At 39.0% G+C, this 21,893-nt stretch overlaps 2 protein-coding genes across 3 annotated transcripts in view; both read left to right on the forward strand.

Moving 5' to 3' along the window:
• The window catches only part of cdk18 (cyclin-dependent kinase 18), a 98,061-nt gene extending 87,354 nt beyond the window's left edge, over positions 1 to 10,707 (forward strand). Inside the window, exons 13-16 of one of the 2 annotated variants that reach the window (XM_031895866.1) lie at positions 568 to 610; positions 2,685 to 2,775; positions 4,497 to 4,574; positions 6,380 to 10,707. In XM_031895866.1, the coding sequence (XP_031751726.1) occupies positions 568 to 610; positions 2,685 to 2,775; positions 4,497 to 4,574; positions 6,380 to 6,414 (247 nt within the window). In that variant the 3' untranslated portion in view covers positions 6,415 to 10,707. The remainder of the gene's footprint in view (positions 1 to 567; positions 611 to 2,684; positions 2,776 to 4,496; positions 4,575 to 6,379) is intronic. The other variant, NM_001006836.1, reaches the window with a different exon arrangement.
• A 6,054-nt stretch (positions 10,708 to 16,761) lies between these two features.
• mfsd4a (major facilitator superfamily domain containing 4A) overlaps positions 16,762 to 21,893 on the forward strand; it is a 58,836-nt gene continuing 53,704 nt past the window's right edge. Inside the window, exon 1 of the mRNA NM_001030482.1 lies at positions 16,762 to 17,074. Within this exon, the coding sequence (NP_001025653.1) occupies positions 16,845 to 17,074 (230 nt within the window). The 5' untranslated portion in view covers positions 16,762 to 16,844. The remainder of the gene's footprint in view (positions 17,075 to 21,893) is intronic.

Raw genomic sequence — 21,893 nt, forward strand, 5'->3', positions numbered from 1 at the left:
CTGGATGTGCATACTGAATTTCTAGTTGGTTGCTACAGGCTCCATCTGTCCAGTTTTGACCTGGACAGCCCGGTTTTTCAAGGGGCTGTCCAGGTCAAAACATTCTGCCCGGTTTTCAGCATTCTAAAGACCAGGCAGAAGCCCTCCAAATTGCATCCGCCAGATGGAATAACTCCGCCCCTGACATCATCATGTACCCAGAAAACATCAGCAGTTTGTTTGATGACGTCAGTGAGGCATGGTGCTGACATCATCATGCCCTTTGTCTGTAAAAGGTGGCAATCCTAGATTCTGCACTTGTCATTTAGCATAAGCTGGTTTCATTTTACCTTGGTGTGGTTGGTTATTTACAGCCAAGGGGGTGAAATCTGAACACATTAATTGTGCATTTTTGTAACAGCGCATCTCACTTTACAGTGATTTGCAAGCTATAGTACAAATCTTGTATTTCTTATGTTAGCACAAAAATGACCCTACTCTCTTTACTAACCAAGGTATTCTTCTCAGGCACAAGTTTTACTTTTTGCTGATGTGTCCTTTTTATTATTGTCTCCTGTTTTATTTTAGGCTTGATTCAGATGGGATTGATCTACTTAGCAGTCTCTTGCTAGTAAGTGTCCCTGCATTTAATTAATAGCGACAAAGACAGAGGCCTCATCTATATATCTGTAAGTTCTTCCTTCAACCAAATTATTGTGTTGGGTTGAAAAACCCAACACACTGTTCTTAGACTTCAGCTTATTCTTCCGTTTTTTCTTATTATTATTCTTAGCGCCCCCCATTTTCTAAACGCTACTCCTCCTACAGTTTTAGGGGTACAACAACCAAACTCTCCACACTTCTTCGCCCGATAGCGGAGCAGGTTGCTTGTGCTTTTCTAAGTGATCCCGCCCCCCATGGCGCTGCTCCGTATACCCCAATTTTCCCATTGACTTTGACAGGGAAGATTTTCAAACTGCTGCCACACTTACAGCTTTGAAGCTACTCTCCCCAAACTTGAATAACATAATAATGGGATCACCCTGAATGAAACAGCAACATTTGTTAGATGACCCAAAGTGGGAGGAGCCAACAACAGGCAATCAAATTTCATCCATTGACTTTAATGGGGAAATTGAAACTGCTGCCAATCTTACAGCTTTGAGGCTTTACTCCCCAAACTTGAATCACATAGTCATGGGGTCAGCCTGAATGAAAATATGATGATTGTTAAATGCCCAAAAGTGGGCGGAGCTGTGAACAGCCAATCAGATTTTACCTATTGACTTGGCGGAAATCCAACCTGCTGCCATTCTCACAGTAATAACACCGGGGTCCCCAAACTTTGCAGGGTTAGGCACCAGGTAACTGCGGTTTAAGGTTAGAAAAGTGTGTGGAGCCACCAACAGCCAATTAAATTTTACCTATTTTCAATGGTCACTAGGGGACTGCAGTGTTAGTTTTGAAAAGTGGGCGGAGCAACCTACAGACAATCAGATTCCACCTATTGAATTTTATTGGTTTGATGCCAGGGTTCCCAAACTTTGCACAGTCAGTTACTGGGTGACTTTGTACTCAAGGTTAGAAAAAGTGGGCAGGGCCACCAAAAGCAAATCAGATTTCACCTCTAGACTTCATACGTTTAAATTTAAACTGCTGCCATTCTTTAAACATTAATACTAAAGTCCCCAAACTTTGCAAATCTAGTCACCAGGTAACTGCGGTTCAGATTTAGAAAAAGAGGGTGGAGTCACGAACAGCCAATCATATTTTAACTATTGATTTTCAAAGGGTAAATTCAGCCTGCTGCCATTCTCACAGTATTAACCTCAGGGTCACTAGGGGACTGCATTTTTAGGTTTTAAAGAGTGGGTGGAGCCACCAACAGCCAATCAGACTTTACCTATTGAATTTTTTTGGTTTAAATTTAAAATGCTGCCTTTCTCACACTATTTATGTCAGGGTTCCCAAACTTTGCACAGTCAGTCACTGGCTGACTACGTATTCAGGGTTAGAAAAAGTGGGCGGAGCCACAACAGCCAATCACATTTCACCTATTTACTTTCAATAGCGAAGTGTAAAATGCTGTCAGTTTCACAATTGTTATACCTGAGTCCAAAAACTTTGCAAAGTTGGTCACTGGGGACTGCAGTTCAAAAATAGGAAAAGTGGGTTGGGCCACTAACAGCCAATCAGAGATCATCCATTGAATTTTATTGGTTTAAATATAAAATGCTGTCATTCTCACACTATTTATGCCAGGGTGCCCACTATTTGTCACTGGGTGACTTCGACTCAAGGTTACAAAAAGTGGCCACACCCACCAATCAGAAATTAGATGTCACTCGTTGACTTTCAGTGGGGAAATTTAAATTGCTGCCATTCAGACACTTAAAACCAGGGTCCCCAAACTTTGCACAGTGGTTTTTACTATATAACTGTGGTCCAAGGTTAGAACAAGTGGGTGAAGTCAACAACAGATCAGATTTAATTCAATTACTTCACGTTTTTCAACCCAACATGAAGTTTGTTCTCAAACTTCCCTTTCTAGTTAGTAAATAATGGTTGGTTGCTTGCTTTTTTTATTGACCAGTAGTTTTCAGCATTTCACCTCTAAGATCTGGTAGTTTATTCAACAACATGTGGAATGATTAGTGTATTTTAGTGTATTTTATAAGCTATTTTGACATGTTCTGTTTGTACAGTATGAGGACAAAAAGAGAATCTCTGCAGACATGGGGCTCAGGCACGCGTATTTCAAAACCATGGGAGACCGAGTTCTCACTTTACCTGACAGTAAGTTCTACCCCTTTTTAAAATAAGACCCTTAGTGGGTGATGCAATGTTAAAAGATTGCAGTATATTGTAAACTCCCTTAATACAAAAAATTACCTGAAAGTTTGCTTCAGGCAACTTCCAAAAACTTAATATATAATTGCAGGCTTCGACATCACATTGTTCACCCTATATCACAGAACATTAGTTCTCATGGTTTATTTTGATGGAATATTGTGATAAAAAGGTTCATATCTTTGTCTTAGTATATAGTTCTTTTTAACACTTTGAATCTGAAGTTTACTTTTACAGACTCAATGTTCAACTTGATTTTGTTCAAATTAATTGTTTAATACCCCAACTTTCTTTGTATCATCTATTACATTTGTAATAGAAGATACACATATTGTATACGGGTCCATACCTTAGAAATTCAGAATACCTTCTATATTCATGACAATCGTATTCCATATTCTCTCTTCTGAAGTCAGAATTAACTTTTAGCATGATGTAGACATTGAGACGATTTGAAGTTTGTCTTTTTTCCCCCTGGGATTTAAACTATTTATCTGAGGGTTGTTTTATTGTTATATTTCTGTGTCATGTAAACCAGTGGCTGGTTTCTAAGATAAAAGGTTTAAATTGGAGACCTGCAGAACAAACCTCACAAAGAAAGAAAAACAAAAAAACACCAGTTACATATTTGTTGGCATTCTTGAGCCCGGAGGGTGAAAATGCATAAATACTAAGAGGTACAAGAGCATGACCCTTAGTGCTTATTCTAGGAGGGCTTGGACCCCTTGTACTCTGCAATGAGAGCCTAACAAATAAGTCATGTTGTCTTAGAATACAATCATCTACAGTACTGGATTATCAATGCTATTTGTAGCTATTAAATATGCACAAGCCCACATGTGATTCAGTTGCCCAGCAGTGGGAAAAAGAAATGTAGTAGCCCAATGTGTGACCAATAAAGGAGTGAAGGGAGGCACTGAGCTGCCATCAGGCAACTTAAAAGTCATATTTACTGCAATGATTTATTCTGCATCATTCTGCTATGAGTTCTAGGGGTATTATATGAAAAATTGCCACTGCTTTCATTATATATTTACAGAGGGTGTATCTGTAAAATGGGGAGTGGTTTATTGGAGCTGTGTCTTCAAAAGTGGGCATGGCCTAAAAGTCTTGCTGCAAAGTGAAATTTTTTACCTCCCTCAATCCCCAGATTTCACTCTTGTGAAATCTTGTGACACTACTATAGTTTCATAGCAAAAAACAAATTCAAAGCTGAGGAGGTGGATGGTTGTTATCATCAAGAGTGCCTAGAGCAGCAAAAACTGTAAATATGCCCCTGCTCCTAATTGGACTTCTGGACTGTTGCTTTGATTGTGCTCTGAATTACAGTAAATAGAATGTGATTTTACTTGCTGTACTTTCTTTAGACTTTGCCCTGTTTAGTGCAAGAACTGATGAAAAATACATGCCTTAGTTAAAATAATTGGAAAAAGCCCTATTCATTGAATTAATATTGAAAAAAATGGTATACTGTTCCTTTAAAAACCAAAACCGGTTAAAGAGAAAGAGAGAGGGCAGAACATGGCTAGCGAAATGGAAAAAGTCTATGTAGGGGCCTATACTTACATTATGCTTAAAATAAATCTAATGGTCTTCTTTCTTATATTTATCACACATCTTCCAGATTTCCAACTCTTATTTGCTCTTCTTTGTATTTTTTTTTCTAGATGCATCAATCTTCACACTTAAAGAAATCCAACTACAAAAAGACCCAGGGCACCGTAGCTCCATTTTTCATCATGCAGGTATCAAATCAAAACTGTGTTAAGTAAAAATTACCAACTGGAGCATAAAGAGAACTTGTGCTTAAAAGTAGCCATTTATTTTATACTGTATATAAAAGCTTTGCCTTGTACCAATACTATCCCCTTCCCTTTAGAGTCCTATTTAAAAAACATTGAGGCAGAAACATTTCAGTGGGTTGTGAAAAAAAGTAATTTCTGAAAAGCTTCCATAAGAGTTAGAACTGTTATAGAAATCCTTTACTTTAGCAAAAAAAGTTCCTTTATTTTTTCTTATATTATTATAAAGTCCTTAAAGGAGAATGCAAGTCAAAATTTAAAAAGCATACTGCCTAATAGTCCTCATATTGTTTAGTAAAAACGCCACACTTTTGGCTCACCTAATCAAATATTTACTCAGTCACACTTAGGGCTCTGGCACACGGGGAGATTAGTCGCCCGCGGCAAAACTCCCTGTTCGCAGGTGACTAATCTCCCCGAGTTGCCTACCCCTGCCATCCCACCGGCGAACATGTAAGTCGCCGGCGGGATTGCAGACGCGGCGGGGCGATTTCAGGAAATTGCCGAAAAAGACTCGCGATTTGCGCGAAATCGCGCCGCCGCTTCTGCCATCCCGCCGGCGACTTACATGTTCGCCGGTGAACAGGGAGTTTTGCCGCGGGCGACTAATCTCCCCGTGTGCCAGAGCCCTAACTTCACATTTTCTACAACAGGCAGCCATCTCTAAAAAGGTATTCTCCCTTCCTTTCCCTCCTTGCTTCATACTGCACATGTGTTTCATTCCCTCCCCCCCCCTCCCCTCTGCCAGATTTGCTTCTTATTGGCTGGTGGGCATGTGTAGTTCAGAACAGGAGACAGGATCAAGTTACACACATGCTAAGAGAATAGGAAGGCTGCCGCTGGCAGCCTACAGGAGGGACAGAGAGATGTCAGTGATGTCACTGTAGTCTTCACACTGCTGTAGGCTGCCAGCACCATATCTCAGAGAAGCAAGCAGGGATCTGGGAATTTAGATATGCAGTAAGTACTTAAAAAGAATGCCTTTAGACTTACTTTTAATTTATTTTAACCTGTTATTGTCCTTTAAAGGGTTTCTGTCACAGGAAAAAAATTACTTTTTTAAAAAATGCATCAGTTAGTAGCCCTCCTTCAGCATAGTCCTGCATTGAAACCCATTATTTACATGGATTTTTAAAGCAAACAGATTTCATATTGAAATTTGGCATGGAGCTAGATATGTTCTTAGTTTCCCTGGTGCCCTCGGCCATATCACTTGTGCTCTGCTAAACTTCCTGACACCTCTAGTGGTAGATATGAGAATAGCACTCAATGGTAAAACACCCAACTCTGCCCATGATTCCTTCAGTTACCTTGAGTAGAAGAAACAATAGCTTATCTAAAAATACAGGATCAGGTACAATGACCTAAGGTGGCTGCCCACAAACCAGTATAACAACTAAAAAAAATACATTTATTGGTTCAAGAACACAATTTTAAATGATAGAGATTAAAATTATTTGAAACGTGCACCTGTAATTTAGTAACAAAACTACACCATAAAAATCATGACCCTTAAATTTTTAATAATAGTCTCAGCTGAAGTGCCTACTTTTTTTTGGTGTTACTGTTCCTTTAAGACTGGTGTGCAGTAGGATAGGATTAATTACATGGAGTTTAAAGCAATGTGGCCAGCTAATACCACTTACCATGGATTTTATTATTTAATGTAATTTACATTTAAATGATAGGCTGGTTAACTCGCGATAAATTATATAAAAGTTGAAATGTAATTATCTTTTTATTTACAGCTCGTGGGAAGGCCAGAAGACAGAGCATATTTTAGAGGTGGCGCTGGATGAACAGAGAGCTCCCTGGAGAACCCTGCGCTTGATCCTTCTTCCCAAGACACTACTGCAGTGATACAGTATACACCTTTGAGTATTAGCTAGAACTTGCCCTGCTGCAGTGAGTCTTGTGCCAAATGTAATTAACTGGGTGTAGATGGTCATGTTCAGGGACCAAAGGAGAGTTAAGAGATGAGTTTCTTCTCTTCCAAACCCCACTAAAGCCTTATTTTAATTATATAGATCAAAAAAAGACAGAGTGAAATTACTCAGGGTGGAAATGGTGGTTCATGGTTGGTCCTTTTTGAACAGCAAAAACATTTCTGGGACTTCTAACACTGGATTCACACCACTGAATTCTGTGCTCTCACATTCCACAGATCAAAAATAGTATTAAAATGAACAGCAACACTCCTTCCTTTTTTCACCACAGATCTAAGCCAAGGAGATGGTGGTGTCTTCCGCTCTTAAAATATTTTCTTATTGTATCCTTTTATACCTAAAGATGCATTCCAAATTATATTAACCATATGGTGGAAACAAATAAGGCTGGTGCCTCAAATATATTTTTACAGTTTTATCATTACACAGAAAGGCATACAGGAAGCATGAAAGTAACATAGTGCAGATTCCAGGTGCCATGTTGTGACACAGTGCCACATATCCCATGTAAATTGGTGATAACCTGGGATACTGGGCTATATAGGGATAGCAGCATTTACATGTTTTAACAATTGTTTTTAAATGTGAAAAATAGAAAGATATTGTCTAGCAAATATTTTTCACAAAATGGGAAATGCACACCAACCATCCCACCAAACTTTGCTCTGTGAGGCCTTTATAGTAAAAACATTTTGTGTGTTTGATTCTCTGGTAAGATTGGTACCATGTGAGGTGGGATGATGCTTAAAGTTTTCATATTGCACTATAAGACTTAAAGGTCAGCCCTTGCCATGCATATTGTCCTTGCCACTGAACATTGTGAGCCTGCTGAATTCAGTAACAAAATATGTGACTAATGGTATGCCATTTATTAATTTTATAATGGCATTCATCATACACTGATTGATCAAACCATAACAAAAGGTTACATAGCCACCAAGCCATTATGATTGGTTCCAGATTTGAAACATGAGCTAAAGGTTAAAGTAAAATCTGATGACAGTGAACTTGTTCCACCTACATGTATGTATAACATTATTTATAAAGCTTGACATGGAAATGTAGTGCTGTAAAACAATTACACACAGGTTTGACAAGTATTATAATAAATAAAATAAACAAGTATAAATTTACAGAGAGGTGTTGTGTGATAAGAGACACAGTAGGAAGGAAATCCCTGCCTTGTGATACTACTTTGTTGTAGTAAAGCATATCTAGCATGTTATGAGTAATTCATGTAGAATATTATGTACATCCACATGCCCTAACACTTTACTGTTGGGATTTTTATTATCTGCACATCAGCAGGCTTAAGATTGCTTGAGCCTTGGGGCTAAGGCAATCATATAAAGGATATGCCTTGTGGGTGCCTTTACTTACATGGGGCTTCCTTTATGATTGCTTGAGCCAAAAGACTCAAGCAATCAAAAATCTTCCCCCCATGTATACCACTAATTTTGAATTATTTGTGGAGTTTGAAAAATTATAATATCTAAACTGCACCAAGGCTCTTAGAAGTAAGAAACTATTTTGTAATGATTTAAGGACTCAATTACTATTTGCAGCACAGGATGCAAACTAAAAAAAAACAGAGGGAAAGCCACTTTGCACCCTATCCTGCTGTCTGCACCCAAAGGGTCACTACAAAACTCGGGTTCAGGGTGTAAAGGAGCCCTGTCAGATTTTAAGCCAGTGTGAGGTACAAAGCCCAGGTATGCCCTGGACACACATCTTTTCTGAATGAGCATTAAGGTGCCCCTTGTGCTTTAGCATTTTAGTATTCAAAGCATTAACAATGAGGCCCTTAATTTCATGGCACATTTAACAATTCTGCTCTAAATGTATCTGGAAACAGGGTAAGTCAAATGCTAGGCCCTCTGAGGATTATGTCACATTGGGTGTTTAAGTCAGTTATGTGTCCCTGTAGTAGCAACAAAATGAATCCCTTCAAGTCACTACTCCTTGAAAGTACAGAACAATGTAGCATTTAAAGGTCAACCAAATGTTAAATCACTGGGGATGTACCAATTTGTTGGGCATCCCAACTGACTGAAACTACCAACCATGTGCCCTGGGATGGTGTGCCTCTTCTGTAAATGCACCAGCACAAGCTATTTTGTTTTCACCTTATCTTTAAAATAAGATATAAAACATTACCATGTGGCTCTTTAACTGGCCTGCATTCTGTAGCTTTGTTGCACCTTTTTGATCTTCTCATCTGTTCCTGTATCATGAGAAGAATTTAGCAAAGAGGCACCTGGGTATCTTTATAATATCATCCTGCAAGTTTTCAGTTTGATTTTTCCAAGCAGAAATAGGAATCATATTCCGTACATACAAGTTGCTTATATAACTACTTTATCTACTTTGAAGAAAACATTTCATAAATAACTTCAAATTAAGTTAGAAAATAGTTAATAGAATTTGGGTGCTACAAAGGAGAATGCCTTCTAACACCTAGTGATATGCATTACTTCACCTAAAAATACTGTAGCTGCATTTCTCAAACAAGAAGTCTTTTCCTATTTGTTGTAAAATAATGAACATGTGTATTTTGTATACTGTACATTATAAACAACTTGTATGTTTGCTCTAGTTTTCCTTTAAGATGCAGTGAATTTCAAAATCATTCATGTATGAGTGAACGAAAAGGATTACGCTTCCACAATGTAATAACCTATGCCACTTTCTGTGCCTGACCGATGGAACTGCTGCCTGGTATAGCTTAAGCAGCAGTGTTTTACTGGACTCTTAAGTGTGAGTGTGAATGCACATTTGGAGAGGTATATATATATATATATATATATATATATATATATATATACACATGTATGTGTGATGAATGTAAACACATTTCTCTATAACTAGAAAATAAAGACTCTATATAGAAAAAACATATATATATATTTAAAGTATATATTGAAAAGACTATTAATATAAAAATCTGCTATAGTAATCTATGTTCTAGGTTTATAAAATAAACAGTTCAAATGATATGATATTTTATTAATATGTCTGAACATCCTGATGCATGATGAAAACTCTCAGTTCTTTCTATCACTCACTATATTTAGACCTCAGGCCTAGATTCATTAAGCAGAGGTAAGTTAGGACTAGTACAGAAATCCATGCAAATATACTCTATTTCAAGAGGTTTGAAAGTGGTTGCCACTGCTTTCTTTTCTCAAGGGAAGGGAGTATCAATGAGAGCCTACTCAAAATGCTGTTCCTGAGAGCAATGTCAAATTAAGGTGTGTGAGCATGGATCTGAAGAAGCAGAGAAATCATTTTGTATGTGATGACTGGGCAGAATTGCCTAGAAATCATGGCAAAATGCAGAGCTGTCAATTAACCCCATGTCATGAGGAAGATCATGATCTGCTACAGGCCTTTTTGAGACCTTTTTTGACGTCATTATATTCCTCATGACATGGGGTTGGTTGACAGCTCTGAAACTGAATGCTATTTGGAATCTGACTCATGGTTATTTCACATACTTCATTTGCTGGTCTTTAACAGTGGTGACAACTAAAGAAAAAATATTTTTCTGCAAACTATGAGGTAGCTTCCATTAATCTGTATAAAAGCATAGAGTATATTTAGCAATCCTCTGTGAAATGGAAGATGCACCCAACTATAATAGTGTAACTAAACCTTTAAGGATTATGGCACGCTGGGCCTATTTGCCACAGGCATATTTTATCTACTTCTGCCTTCCATTCACTGGAATTGGGCTTTTAGGCTGAAAAATACCAGCTCTGTCATGCATTCCCTATTTAAGTGAATGAAAAGTAGCAATGATGAATTTGGTTGCTTCTGTGTTGACTGAAATACACCCTATGAGCCTTAAAGAAAACTATTCTCTATTTACTTACCTAGAACTAGCATGTGTACCAGCTGCTTCATAAATCAAGGTCTGTGTCTGAGTAATACTTCTCTGAAAAATAAAACTTATTTTTTTTCCAGAAACTACCAACTCTGAATGTCTTATGCACATATTTTGGTTTTTGTATGTGATATTCTGTGAAGGACTGTACAATGTTGCAGATAAATTATTTGTGAACTGTGAATGTTTATAATTATAAAAGGAAATAAAATGTACTGACAGTGTTTGCATGGGCAACAAACTATCCATGTTTCATGTTTTTTTTAATTGACTTATGCATTTAGGAGACCCTCTTCAGAATCATGTACAAAATGTTTGTGTACAAATGTTAAATAACACAGTTTGAAAGATATACACTTGTAAAACCAATTGGCCTGTTGCAACCAAAAGAAAGGCCACAAACTCCCAGACCTAATGCTTGATAAAATTTGGGGAGAAGGACAAATGGCCCAATAAATAAATAAAATGTAGTTGTTTTCCTCATGTCATGGCTGGTACAACAAAAGTGATCTTGGGTAACAACTGGCTTCCCCCATAAGAGGTGGGGTCTAATAAAACCTGCAATCCGGTTGGGGAAAACAATAGCTTTTTTTAAAAAAACAGCCCCCGCCGGTGCTTGGCTGGCTGCACCGGCAGGGAGCTCCTGGTGTGGGCAGCCATGTTATTTAGCATGCATGCACATAGTGCATAGTGCACGAGACTCCCCACTGGCTGATTATGTGCATGTGTGTGACGTAGGAGCAGTGGATGCAACTCACACGCCTATGCCACATGCATGCCCATAACGAGTGAGCTGCAGCACTCGCTTGTTATGCGCATGTGAGTGCCAAAACATGGCTACCCAAATTGGGAGCTCCCTCCTGGTATGGGCAAGCTAACAGTAGGAGGCAGTCGTTTTTAAAAAAAAGTCTATTGTGGGGGTTTTACTAGACCACACCTCTGGTGGTGGAAGCAATTTTAGGGTGCCATTTAACCTCTCAGCAGTGTGCATGAGATCACAGTACGGTACCTTTTAAGTTGCCAGTTGGGCTGGCAGAGCAAGTCAGCTGTTCCCATCAGCAGGAATTTACTCACAAATTATCAGAAAACGCAAATGAAGTGCAAAATTCTACTGCTAGTAAAAGGGTTAAATGAGATCATAAAATAGTCAATTATTGACAAATAGTTGATGCTGGTGCATGAGCAAAAAGACACCATCTGACTATGGGCTAAATTACATGGGAGATTTTGATCAGATTGTCATGTAACACCATGCAACAGCACAAGATTTTGTTGGATCCTCCAAAATCTGATCCCCAAAGCTGCAATGCCTGTCAGATCAGATAACAGTCAGATGTTGTCCTCAGTTTATCATCTATATCCAGCGATCAATGTATTTCAATGAAAGAAAAAAGTCTTTCAAACACCATTTTGTGGGTCAGATAATATCTCCTGTGTAGTTTACCCTTATTGTTGTTCCAGTCAATCCAGATGCAGGTATGGGATCTGTTATCCAGAATGCTTGGGACCTGGGGTCTTCTGGATAAGAGATCTTTCTGTAGTTTGGATCTCCATAGTTTAAGTTTGCTTAAAATCATTTAAACATTAAATAAACCCAATAGGACTTTTTTTGCATCCAATAATGATTTATTACATCTTAGTTACGATCAAGTACAAGGTACTGTTTTGATGTTACACAGAAAAAGGAAATCATTTCTAAAAATTAGAATCATTTATTTCAAATTGAGTCTATGGGAGATGGCCCTTCCGTAATTCTGAACTTTCTGGATAATGGGTGTCTGGATAATGGATCCTATACCTGTAATTCAAATTGCCCTTTTTTTTTTTTGCACCATTACCTGCAAGTGAGTGCAATGTCCTTGAGCAATGTATTAATGAGGGGCAGACTGTGTAAGACACTAAGGTGTCCCCCATCCTGCCATTTTACTTATGCATCATTTATTATAATTATTGCTCAGTGAATAACCACTGTGGGACACAATTGTGATCAATTACAAGGTACTATTTTATTATTGCAATGAAAAAGGATATATGTTTTAGAATTTTGGATTATTTGATTAAAACGGAGTCTATGGGAGATTACCTTCCCGTAATTCAGAGTTTTCTGGATTATGGATTTCTGGATAATGAATCCCATATCTGTAGTATGATATTGATAACATAATACATTAAGCCAAGTTAACAGCCCCTTTTAATTATTTTAATGTTCATTATTTATCATCTCATCTTTCATATTAGATTTTTCTTTTTTAAGCCATACTGTTTCATAAAACTTTCCTTTCTGACAAGTGAAAGATATACTAGTTATACCAAAGTCTGTTACAGGTTATATAAATACCGTAGATGCTGCTGAACAAGATGTAAATTTCATCAGGTAAAAACATGCTTAATTATTCCTGGCCTCAGTGCTTTTCCACAAGTTTATTCCTTGATGTTAAACATTATATTCATATTAAAGAGAAAACAAAATGTCTGCTGTAATTTTTTTAATGTTTTTTCCTGTGACTAAAGCTCAGAAAAAAGCTGTACTCAAAGTTTCTTCATTGGGAAACCTGGCCTTTACTATTTATGCCCTTGCTATATTTCATTTTATACTGTAGTCGTTTTAAATAGTCTCTCCTCTGCCATTCTCCACAGATAACCATACCACAAAAAAGCTATCCAGCTGGTAAAGAAGAACAAATTATCATGAAAATATTCATATAGTATCTTTCTGAGTAAAGGTATGGAATCCCTTATCCGGAAACCCATTATCCAGAAAGTTCCAAATTACAGAAAGGCCATCACCTATAGACTCCATTATAAGCAAATAATTCTAATTTTTAAAAATGATTTCCTTTTTCTCAAGCTTGTACTTGATCCCAACTAAGATATAATTAATCCTTATCGGAGGCAAACCAATCCTGTTGGGTTTATTCAATATTTAAATTATGTTTAGCAGATTTAAGTTATGGAGATATAAATTACGGAAAGATCCTCTATCCGGAAAACCCCAGCATTCTGGATTACAGGTCCCATACCTGTACTATCATTTACATTTCTGTACAGATTCTGAAAAAATCTGCCTCTTGTTAATCTTTTCTCTACATGCAGTTTTTTTGTCATAGTATATTTTTTGTGGATCAGTAGTGCTACTACATCATTACATCAATAAATTTCAATACATATCAAACAATACTGGGTGTCCTTTCTGTATTCCAACCCCAGTCAATTCCTTCTTTTTTCTCTTGTGCCTTTACTTCTTAATTTCTCTCTGGTAAGGGAAAACTGCCTAGAGCAGACTTAATTATTACACGGGGCTGTGGGCCACAGAAGGTGTGCCAGCAGGGGACACCAGTTGGACAGCCCTGGCATAGCATGTGAGAGTAAATGCATACCTTCTGAACAAGTAATAGGGTTTCACTCACTTACAGGACAGAGTGACCTTCAATAATCAAACACAATTCACAGATTAAGGACTGAGTCACTTGTTACAAAATCAGTACATAAACAGAATATGAAATGATCTTTAAAGGGGTAGTTTGCCTTCAAGTTAATTTTTAGTATGTTATAGAATGGCTTTTTTTCTTAGCAATTATTTAACTGACCTTCATTTTTTGTTATAGTTTTAGAATGTATTGCTTTTTTCTTCTGCCTCTTTCCAGCTTTCAAATAATGGTCACTTGCCCCAGTAGCCCGTAAATGTTTGCTCTGTGAGGCTACAATGTTATTGTTATTGTCACTTTAAACTCAAAGGTAAATCATCCATGAACCATAAATGATAAAATATGAAGAACAATTGCAAAAATTGTGCAAATATCACTCTCTACATAGTACTTAAAGTCAATTCCAAGGTGAGAAATGCCTTTAAGGTCCATGACAGTATATAAAAAGAGTTTCAGTGGCAACAATACCAACACAGACTGGACATAGAAGGACTGCCCCCAAGGAGGTGTGAATGGTTTGCCATGGGGGGGCGGGAATTTCCATTGTTATCGCAAGATGATTCCAAGGTAAAAAAAAACAAAAACTACTGTATATACTCGAGTATAAGCCGATCCGAATATAAGCCGAGGTACCTAATTATACCTAAGAAAACTGGGAAAACTTATTGACTCGAGTGTAAGCCTAGGGTGGGAAATGCAGCAGCTTCTGCTAAGGCACACTCAGGGGTAACAGGTAGAGCTCCACTCAAAAGCAATTGCTTGAGAATTTCTGAGCACAGTTCCGCTCATTACTATGAATAGAGGTGACAAAAGCTTTGATCCCCTCGTTTTTTGTTCAATAGCAGAAGTAGTCAAAACAATTATGTACCAATAGCCTTAAAACAGCACTTCATTCATGCATCTCAAGTAAAAAGTGTAAACAGTGTAAAAATGGCAAGCAGTAACTGTACATTAATCTCTATATGTTAGATAGCAATGAGATTATTGGCAATGCATTAGTAAGGGTGGTTTACAATGCAAAATGCTCTGTGTTTGTGAAGTCCCATATAAACCACTATTTTATGTTGCTAAGTTCAGGTATAAAAATGGGCAGAAGTCTATACACACCTCAGGTAATTACTACCATTTTGTCCTGGTGCTTTGCTTTTAGATAGTCTTCTAGACAATGGCATATGGTGCCCTAATAAAGCATATAGTGTACAGATGAGCAGAGCGCTCACGTCCTGCGGGTGGGTGGATGGCCGTCCGCTGGGGGGGGTGCACGCGACAGATCGGCGCTCACGCGCGCACGCACATGGGCACATGCACGGCAGGAAAGGACTTGTGCGTCCAGTTGGCCAGGTAATCATGCTGTGTTTACTAATCGACTCGAGTATAAGCCGAGGATTCTTTTTTCAGCACTTTTTGAGTGCTGAAAAACTCGGCTTATACTCAAGTATATACGGTAAATCAGAAACTGGGAGGCACATGCTTATTCGCTCTCCTTCCTTTTTCTAAACCACGTATGTAATAAAAGAACCTAAGTTTGCCTAGTAAGATGACATTTTTAAATCAGTAATCAGCAAATTAGCATGAACTAATCAGCCAACTAGCATGAAATTTGTGGTGAATGTTTGTCTGCTGCCCTAGACATTTCAGAAACTATAGCTGACTGATACTACAGGACCACAAAGGATAACTGATTACAGATGGAGTTATGTCAAGGTGTGGTTTAAAAGCAATATTTTAATGTCTGATATGGGTTACTGCCAGGGGCGCTGTAAACATGGTTAGAATCCCTGAACTATATATATATATACCAACATCAATACTAATTGTAGATTAGTATCACAATAGCCTTAGATTTTATGCTTGCTCAATAAATCATCCAAGGCATTCTTAAAGGCATTAACTGAATCACATCACTTGGAAGGGCACTCTTCAACCTCACTGCCCTCACCTTGAAAAAACACCTATGCTGCTTCAAATGAAAGTTCTATTCCTAATCTAAAGGGGTGGCCTCTAGTGCACCGATCCTTTTCTATGGGAAAAAAGACTCCATCTGTCTATAATCCCCTATAATGTGCTTGTACAGTAATCATGTCCCCAACCATGGGGACGGCCATCTTTAATTTGTGCTTATGAGTTTGGTGGGCACCTGTGGTTGGTTCTCTGGTAACCAGCCTAACACTGAGCTTATATGTTCTACCTGTGCTTGTATGTAGGGTTGCCAGTAGTTCACCAGCTTAGTTGGTAAAATACCAGTAGTGATGGCTGAATATTTTTTCCAGGCATTGATTCACAGCGAAATTCTGCAAATTTTTTCGTGACACTGCCCCAAAAAAGTTGTGGTTGCATAAAAAAAGTTTCGGTGGTGGCAAATAAGTTGTATTTATGGAAAAAAAGTTGCAGTTGTGTCAGAAAAAGTGCGCCATAAAAGTTATGAATTAGCTGCATTTCTCCAAATTTTCCTTGTTTCACTAATTTTTTGCAGAAACAAGGCAGGACTCAACACTAAATACCAGTCAAGGCCAGGTCCGTTATTACAAACCTGTCTGCAAAACCCCAAATCCCTTCTGTCTCAGTCCCTATTCCGTGTGGCTGGAATTTTATTCCAGAAAGGTGTCAACCTCCCTTTTGTGAGGGTGGGGGGAACATAAAAATGGAACATGTGTAAACCAAATAACACAGATAGCGGCACTGGGACGCAGCTAAGAGAATGCCACTGCTGTGAGGAGGAGAAAGTAACAAAGTGGGAGGGAAACTTTTCTACAGAGTTTACTGTACTTCGCAGTACTACCTACTGCTCCCAGCTCGGGCAGCTCTCACACTCTCAGTCTCTGTCTGCTCCTGTCCTACTCTAACACTCTCACACACACACTCTCACACACACTCTCACACACACTCTCACACACCCATTGGCTACTACTGTGCCGCGCACTCACCTGCTTCGGTCCCTACGAGTGAAGGAGACAGGATGTGGCTGGATGAGCGGCTCCTTGCGCTCTTCCGAAGAAATTTTCAGTCAACGTTAACTTATTGGAGCGTGTTTTTCAGCTTCGGCTTGTGCATCGCCTTCTTGGGTCCCACACTACTGGACCTAAGGTGCCAGACACACAGCAGCCTGCAAGACATCACATGGGTGTTTTTCGCCCAGCAGTTCTGCCTACTGGTGGGGAGTACCCTGGGGGGTGTCTTCAAGAGAACGTGAGTAATTTTAGACTACAGTATTCCCCCCCAGTTAGTATGCGCTATGTAAGTGCAGAATTGGGAAATATAAACCCATGGTATAAACAAGTATATAGGTATACACATTTAACACAGAGATGTATTTTTGGCCTGGTCAGCAGTGTACTTGTGGTACAAACCGATCACCTTGGGGCACATTTATAAAAGGACACAAAGTACATTTGCTGGAAATTGAACCAATGACTTTGCACCTGTGTGAAAAGAATAATGCTTATAATACAATATGCTTTTGAAAGGAAAAAGGTAAAACAGAGAATATGCCTGTTTTATTCAGATAATTCCACCACTTTCTTTAGGGCTTTGGGATATGAAAATCGCACTATAAACTTTTTAGTGACATGTAGACAGTGATATCTGGGTTTGCAAATTAGAATTTTTGCTGTGGTCAGTTCTGTTGTAAAATGTTACCTCACAAATGAATGTGCCTCATTGTCCTGTGCAATTGTCTAGAGTGGGTTGTTTGGTAAAAGGATCATTTTCTGGCTTCACAATTCTGGAGAGTTCCACCATTCAGTCATATGAAAAAGTCTGGGAACCCCTCTTTGGAGTTTTGTTCATCATTGGCAGTAGCAACTTCCTTTTTATATATATAACATGCCTTATGGAAACAGTAGTATTTCAGCAGTGACATAAAGTTTATTGGATTAACAGAAAATATGCAATATGCATCATAATAACATTAGAGAGGTGCATACATTTGGGCACCCCAACAGAAATATTACATCAATACTTAATTGAGCCTCCTTTTGCAAACATAACAGCCTCTAGACGCCTCCTATAGCCTTTGATGAGTGTCTGGATTCTGGATGGTGGTATTTTTGACCAGTCATCCATACAAAATTTCTCCAGTTCAGTTAAATTTGATGACTGCCGAGCATGGACAGCCTGCTTAAAATCATCCCATAGGTTTTTGATGATATTCAAGTCAGGGGACTGTGACGGGCATTCCAGAATATTCTTCAGAAATGTCTCCCCACTGTGAGTGATACTAGAACATTATCCTGAAGAATTTGTTGATATTGGGTTGAAATCATCCAACCCTCAACTTTAACAAGGGCCCCATTCCCTGAACTAGCCACACAGCTCCACAGCATGATGGAACCTCCACCAAATTTGTTTATCTTGGAATGCGGTGGTCTTCTTCCGCCATGCAAAGTGCGTTTTTTTATGACCAAATAACTCGATTTTTGTCTCATCAGTCTAAAGTACTTTGTTCCAAAATGACTGTGGCTTGTCTAAATGAGCTTTTGCATACAACAAGCAACTCTATTTGTGATGTGAGTGCAGAAAGGACTTCTTTCCCCTAAACGTTGATACTGAACAATCTTTGTTTTCAGATCCTTTGAGAGTTGCTTTGAGAATCCCATGCTGTCACTCTTCAGAGGAGAGTCAAACAGAAGCACAACTTGCAATTGGCCACCTTGAATAGCTTTTCTCATAATTGGACACACCCGGCCTATGAAGTTCAAGGCTTAACAAGCTAATCCAACCAATTTGGTGTTGTCAGTAATCAGTATTGAGCATTTACAAAATTAGCAAATTAGCAAAATTACAAGAGTACCCACATTTTTGCACAGCCAATTTTTTCACAAAAATATGGGTGGGGACCAATCAAGTATTGAGGTATAAAATCATAATGTTGTTGCATATCCATTGCATGTGAAGGAGCCCAATATAACCCCAGTCCATGAATAGCCCAAAACAACAGTCCAATCCTGTTTCTAACTTGAATTAGTGCAACACTTTTGTGTATATACATGTTGTACAGGGTGATAAAATGATTACATAAACAGATAAGGGATAGTTCTGAGACACTTAGTATTACCATGACCACCTACCGTACCTCAAACCTTCTGTAAGGAATTCTGTTGTGCGTCACTGGCAGTGTTAGCATCAGATTCTTCTGTTTTTCTAATCAGTAACCTTAACAGAAAAAAGAACAAGGTTAAGATACTGAAGTACTAGTCATTTTATCACAGTTACCAAAAAGTCACTTATTGCAATCTACATAACTGAATATTAATATATAAACATGGAGTGTATACTTTATTTAATCCCTGAGGCCTAATTGTATTCAGTCTGCATATCCATTGTATCTCTAGTTTGTAAAATGACATAAGTCTTTTATATACGCTCTTTTAAAGGGAAACGAAAGGCAAAATCACTTGGGGGTGCCAAAATGTTAGGCACCCCCAAGTGACTTTAACCGCTTACCTCGTACCCCGGGCTGGTGCCCCTGTTAGGAGAAAACAGCACCAGCCCGGGGCACCTGGAGCGGATCGCTTCCTTCTTCCGGCTTCCGTTGCTGGAATGCCAGCGGTGGGCGCATGCGCAGTAGAGTGAAAAGCCGACTTTAATGTTTAAGTTCGGCTTTTCACTCTACTGCGCATGCGCACGCAGCGAATCAGGAAGAAGGAAGCGCCGGCAGCTACCCCGGGCTGGTGCTGTTCCCTCCTCACAGGGGCACCAGCCCGGGGTAAAAGGTAGGTGGTCAAAGTCACTTGGGGGTGCCTAACATTTTGGCACCCCCAAGTGACTTTGACTTTCTTTTTTCTTTAATACGTCTCCTAGGTACATCAACTAAATCAATAACCTGAAAACTCAACTGGCTGACTGATGACCTGCTTTGTTTGAAATGTGCTGGAACGGGTAGCGTTTTCCAGGCCACATGGGCATTTTAATAAATACATTGCAAACATGATTCAAATGTATAATTTGATCAATGTTAAACCGTGGGGGTGGTGGAAGGAATCACCTTCAATTGCTGAATTACACTGTGTATAATGCAGACAAGGGAATGTGCCAAAATTAGTTTTTTGTAGAAAAGTGTATCCCTACTTCTGTTTCCCTTCTGCCAGCTTTAACTAGGCGATCCCTCAAATTCCTTGCTTTTTTTATGCCAACAATGGTGGTTGTTAAACATGATTGTAAGATTGGCCAATGTTTGCACAAGATATTTCCTATTTGTTTACTAGCCATATTATATGTATTCACAAAAATCATCCTATTGTGTTGTTGTTCAATGCGGGCTTTATTACAAAGGAGTAAGTCATCCCTGTTTTTACTATTAGCTTTCTTTAAGTTCTCTATCTACATTTCAATAGGACAGCCTCTTTGTGTAAATGTCTGCAACATATCTTCAAAGTGTGATTCACTGACTATATGTCTGAATTGTGTAAACTGAGTCATAGAGAGAGAGCATTTAGTGACTTTGGATGAAAACTGTCAAAATGTAATGGACTATTTTTGTCTGTCACTTTTCTTTATAAGTTTGTCTTTAGTCTTGAACAAATTTCTGAAATCTGTACATCAAAAAAAATGCAGAGTACTATCATATTCAATTTCAGTGTATTTATTAGACCACTGCTGTCCAACTGGCGGCCGATGGACTGCATCTGGCCTACGGCCCAACCTTGTGTGGCCCCCATCTGTCTGCCTGCTGTAACTACTAAGACTGTGCCTCTATTGTTTACCTGTTCACACTTTGGACAAATTGTAGGAGCACCGCCAGTATTGTGTCATTGCATGTAATAAAGTACAAACTGTTCATCTTGGTTGCTATGATCAGTTACTTATTCATGATAGGTTGCCCTGTCTCCTTCCCTACTCTGTTTGCCTTGCTCTACCCTACCTGTGTGTGCCATTCTCTTTTATGCCCTATATTGTCTGTGTGTGCTATACTCAGCCTGCTCTATGCTGCCTGTGTGTGCCATATTTTCTCTGCGCTATGCTGCCTGTGTATGCCATACTCTGCCTGCCCGTGTGCCATATTCTGCCTGACCTATGCTGCCTGTGTGTGCCATACTCTGCCTGCCCTATTCTGCCTGTGTGTGCCATACTCTGCCTGCCCTATGCAGCCTGTGTGTGTCATACTCTACCTGCACTATGCTGCCTGTGTGTGCCATACTCTGCCTGCCCTTAGCTGCCTGTGGGAGGTGAACTTTGCAGAGGTATGTTCTTGGAGTTTATTAGCATTTGGAAATAGTTGTTAGGGGGTCCCTAAGGTGTGTAATTATGTGCTACCCACGGGGGGGGGGGGGGGGGAGGCATATGGGATTAAAGGAGAAGGCAAGGCTAGTAAAGAGTTAATCTCAAACTGCAGGCATACCTTCAGTTGTCTCAATAGTGTTCTTATGTCTCCCCATATTTCACCTGTTCAGAAGATCTGAAGCCAAACAGGAAGAAAAAACTGTGTAAAGAAAGTTCCCATAATGCCTCACTCCTGCGTAGACATGCAGACCAAACTGAACATGCTCAGTTAGTAAGACTATGGGGCTGATTTACTTACCCACGAACGGGTCGAAATGAGTCCGATTGCGGTTTTTTCGTAATGATCGGTATTTTGCGATTTTTTCGTATGTTTTGCGATTTTTTCTGATTCTTTACGAATTTTTCGTTACCAATACGATTTTTGCGTAAAAAGGCGAATTTTTACGTAGCCATTACGAAAGTTGCGTAAAATCTGGCGATTTTTCGTAGCGTTAAAACTTGCGCAAAAAGTTGCGCTTTTTTCGTAGCGTTAAAACTTACACAAAACTTTGCACCTTTTAAGTTTTAACGCTACGAAAAATGCGCAACTTTTTACGCAACTTTCGTAATGGATACGAAAAACTCGCGTTTTTACGCAAAAATCGTATTGGTAACGAAAAATTCGTAAAGAATCCGAAAAAATCGCAAAACATACGAAAAAGTCGCAAAATGTTCGTTTTCAAGTCGGAACTTTTCCAATTCGGGTCGGATTCGTGGGTTAGTAAATCAGCCCCTATGAGTCAGCTTC

Source organism: Xenopus tropicalis, chromosome 2 (genome assembly GCF_000004195.4).
Source record: "Xenopus tropicalis strain Nigerian chromosome 2, UCB_Xtro_10.0, whole genome shotgun sequence".
NCBI lineage: Eukaryota > Metazoa > Chordata > Amphibia > Anura > Pipidae > Xenopus > Xenopus tropicalis.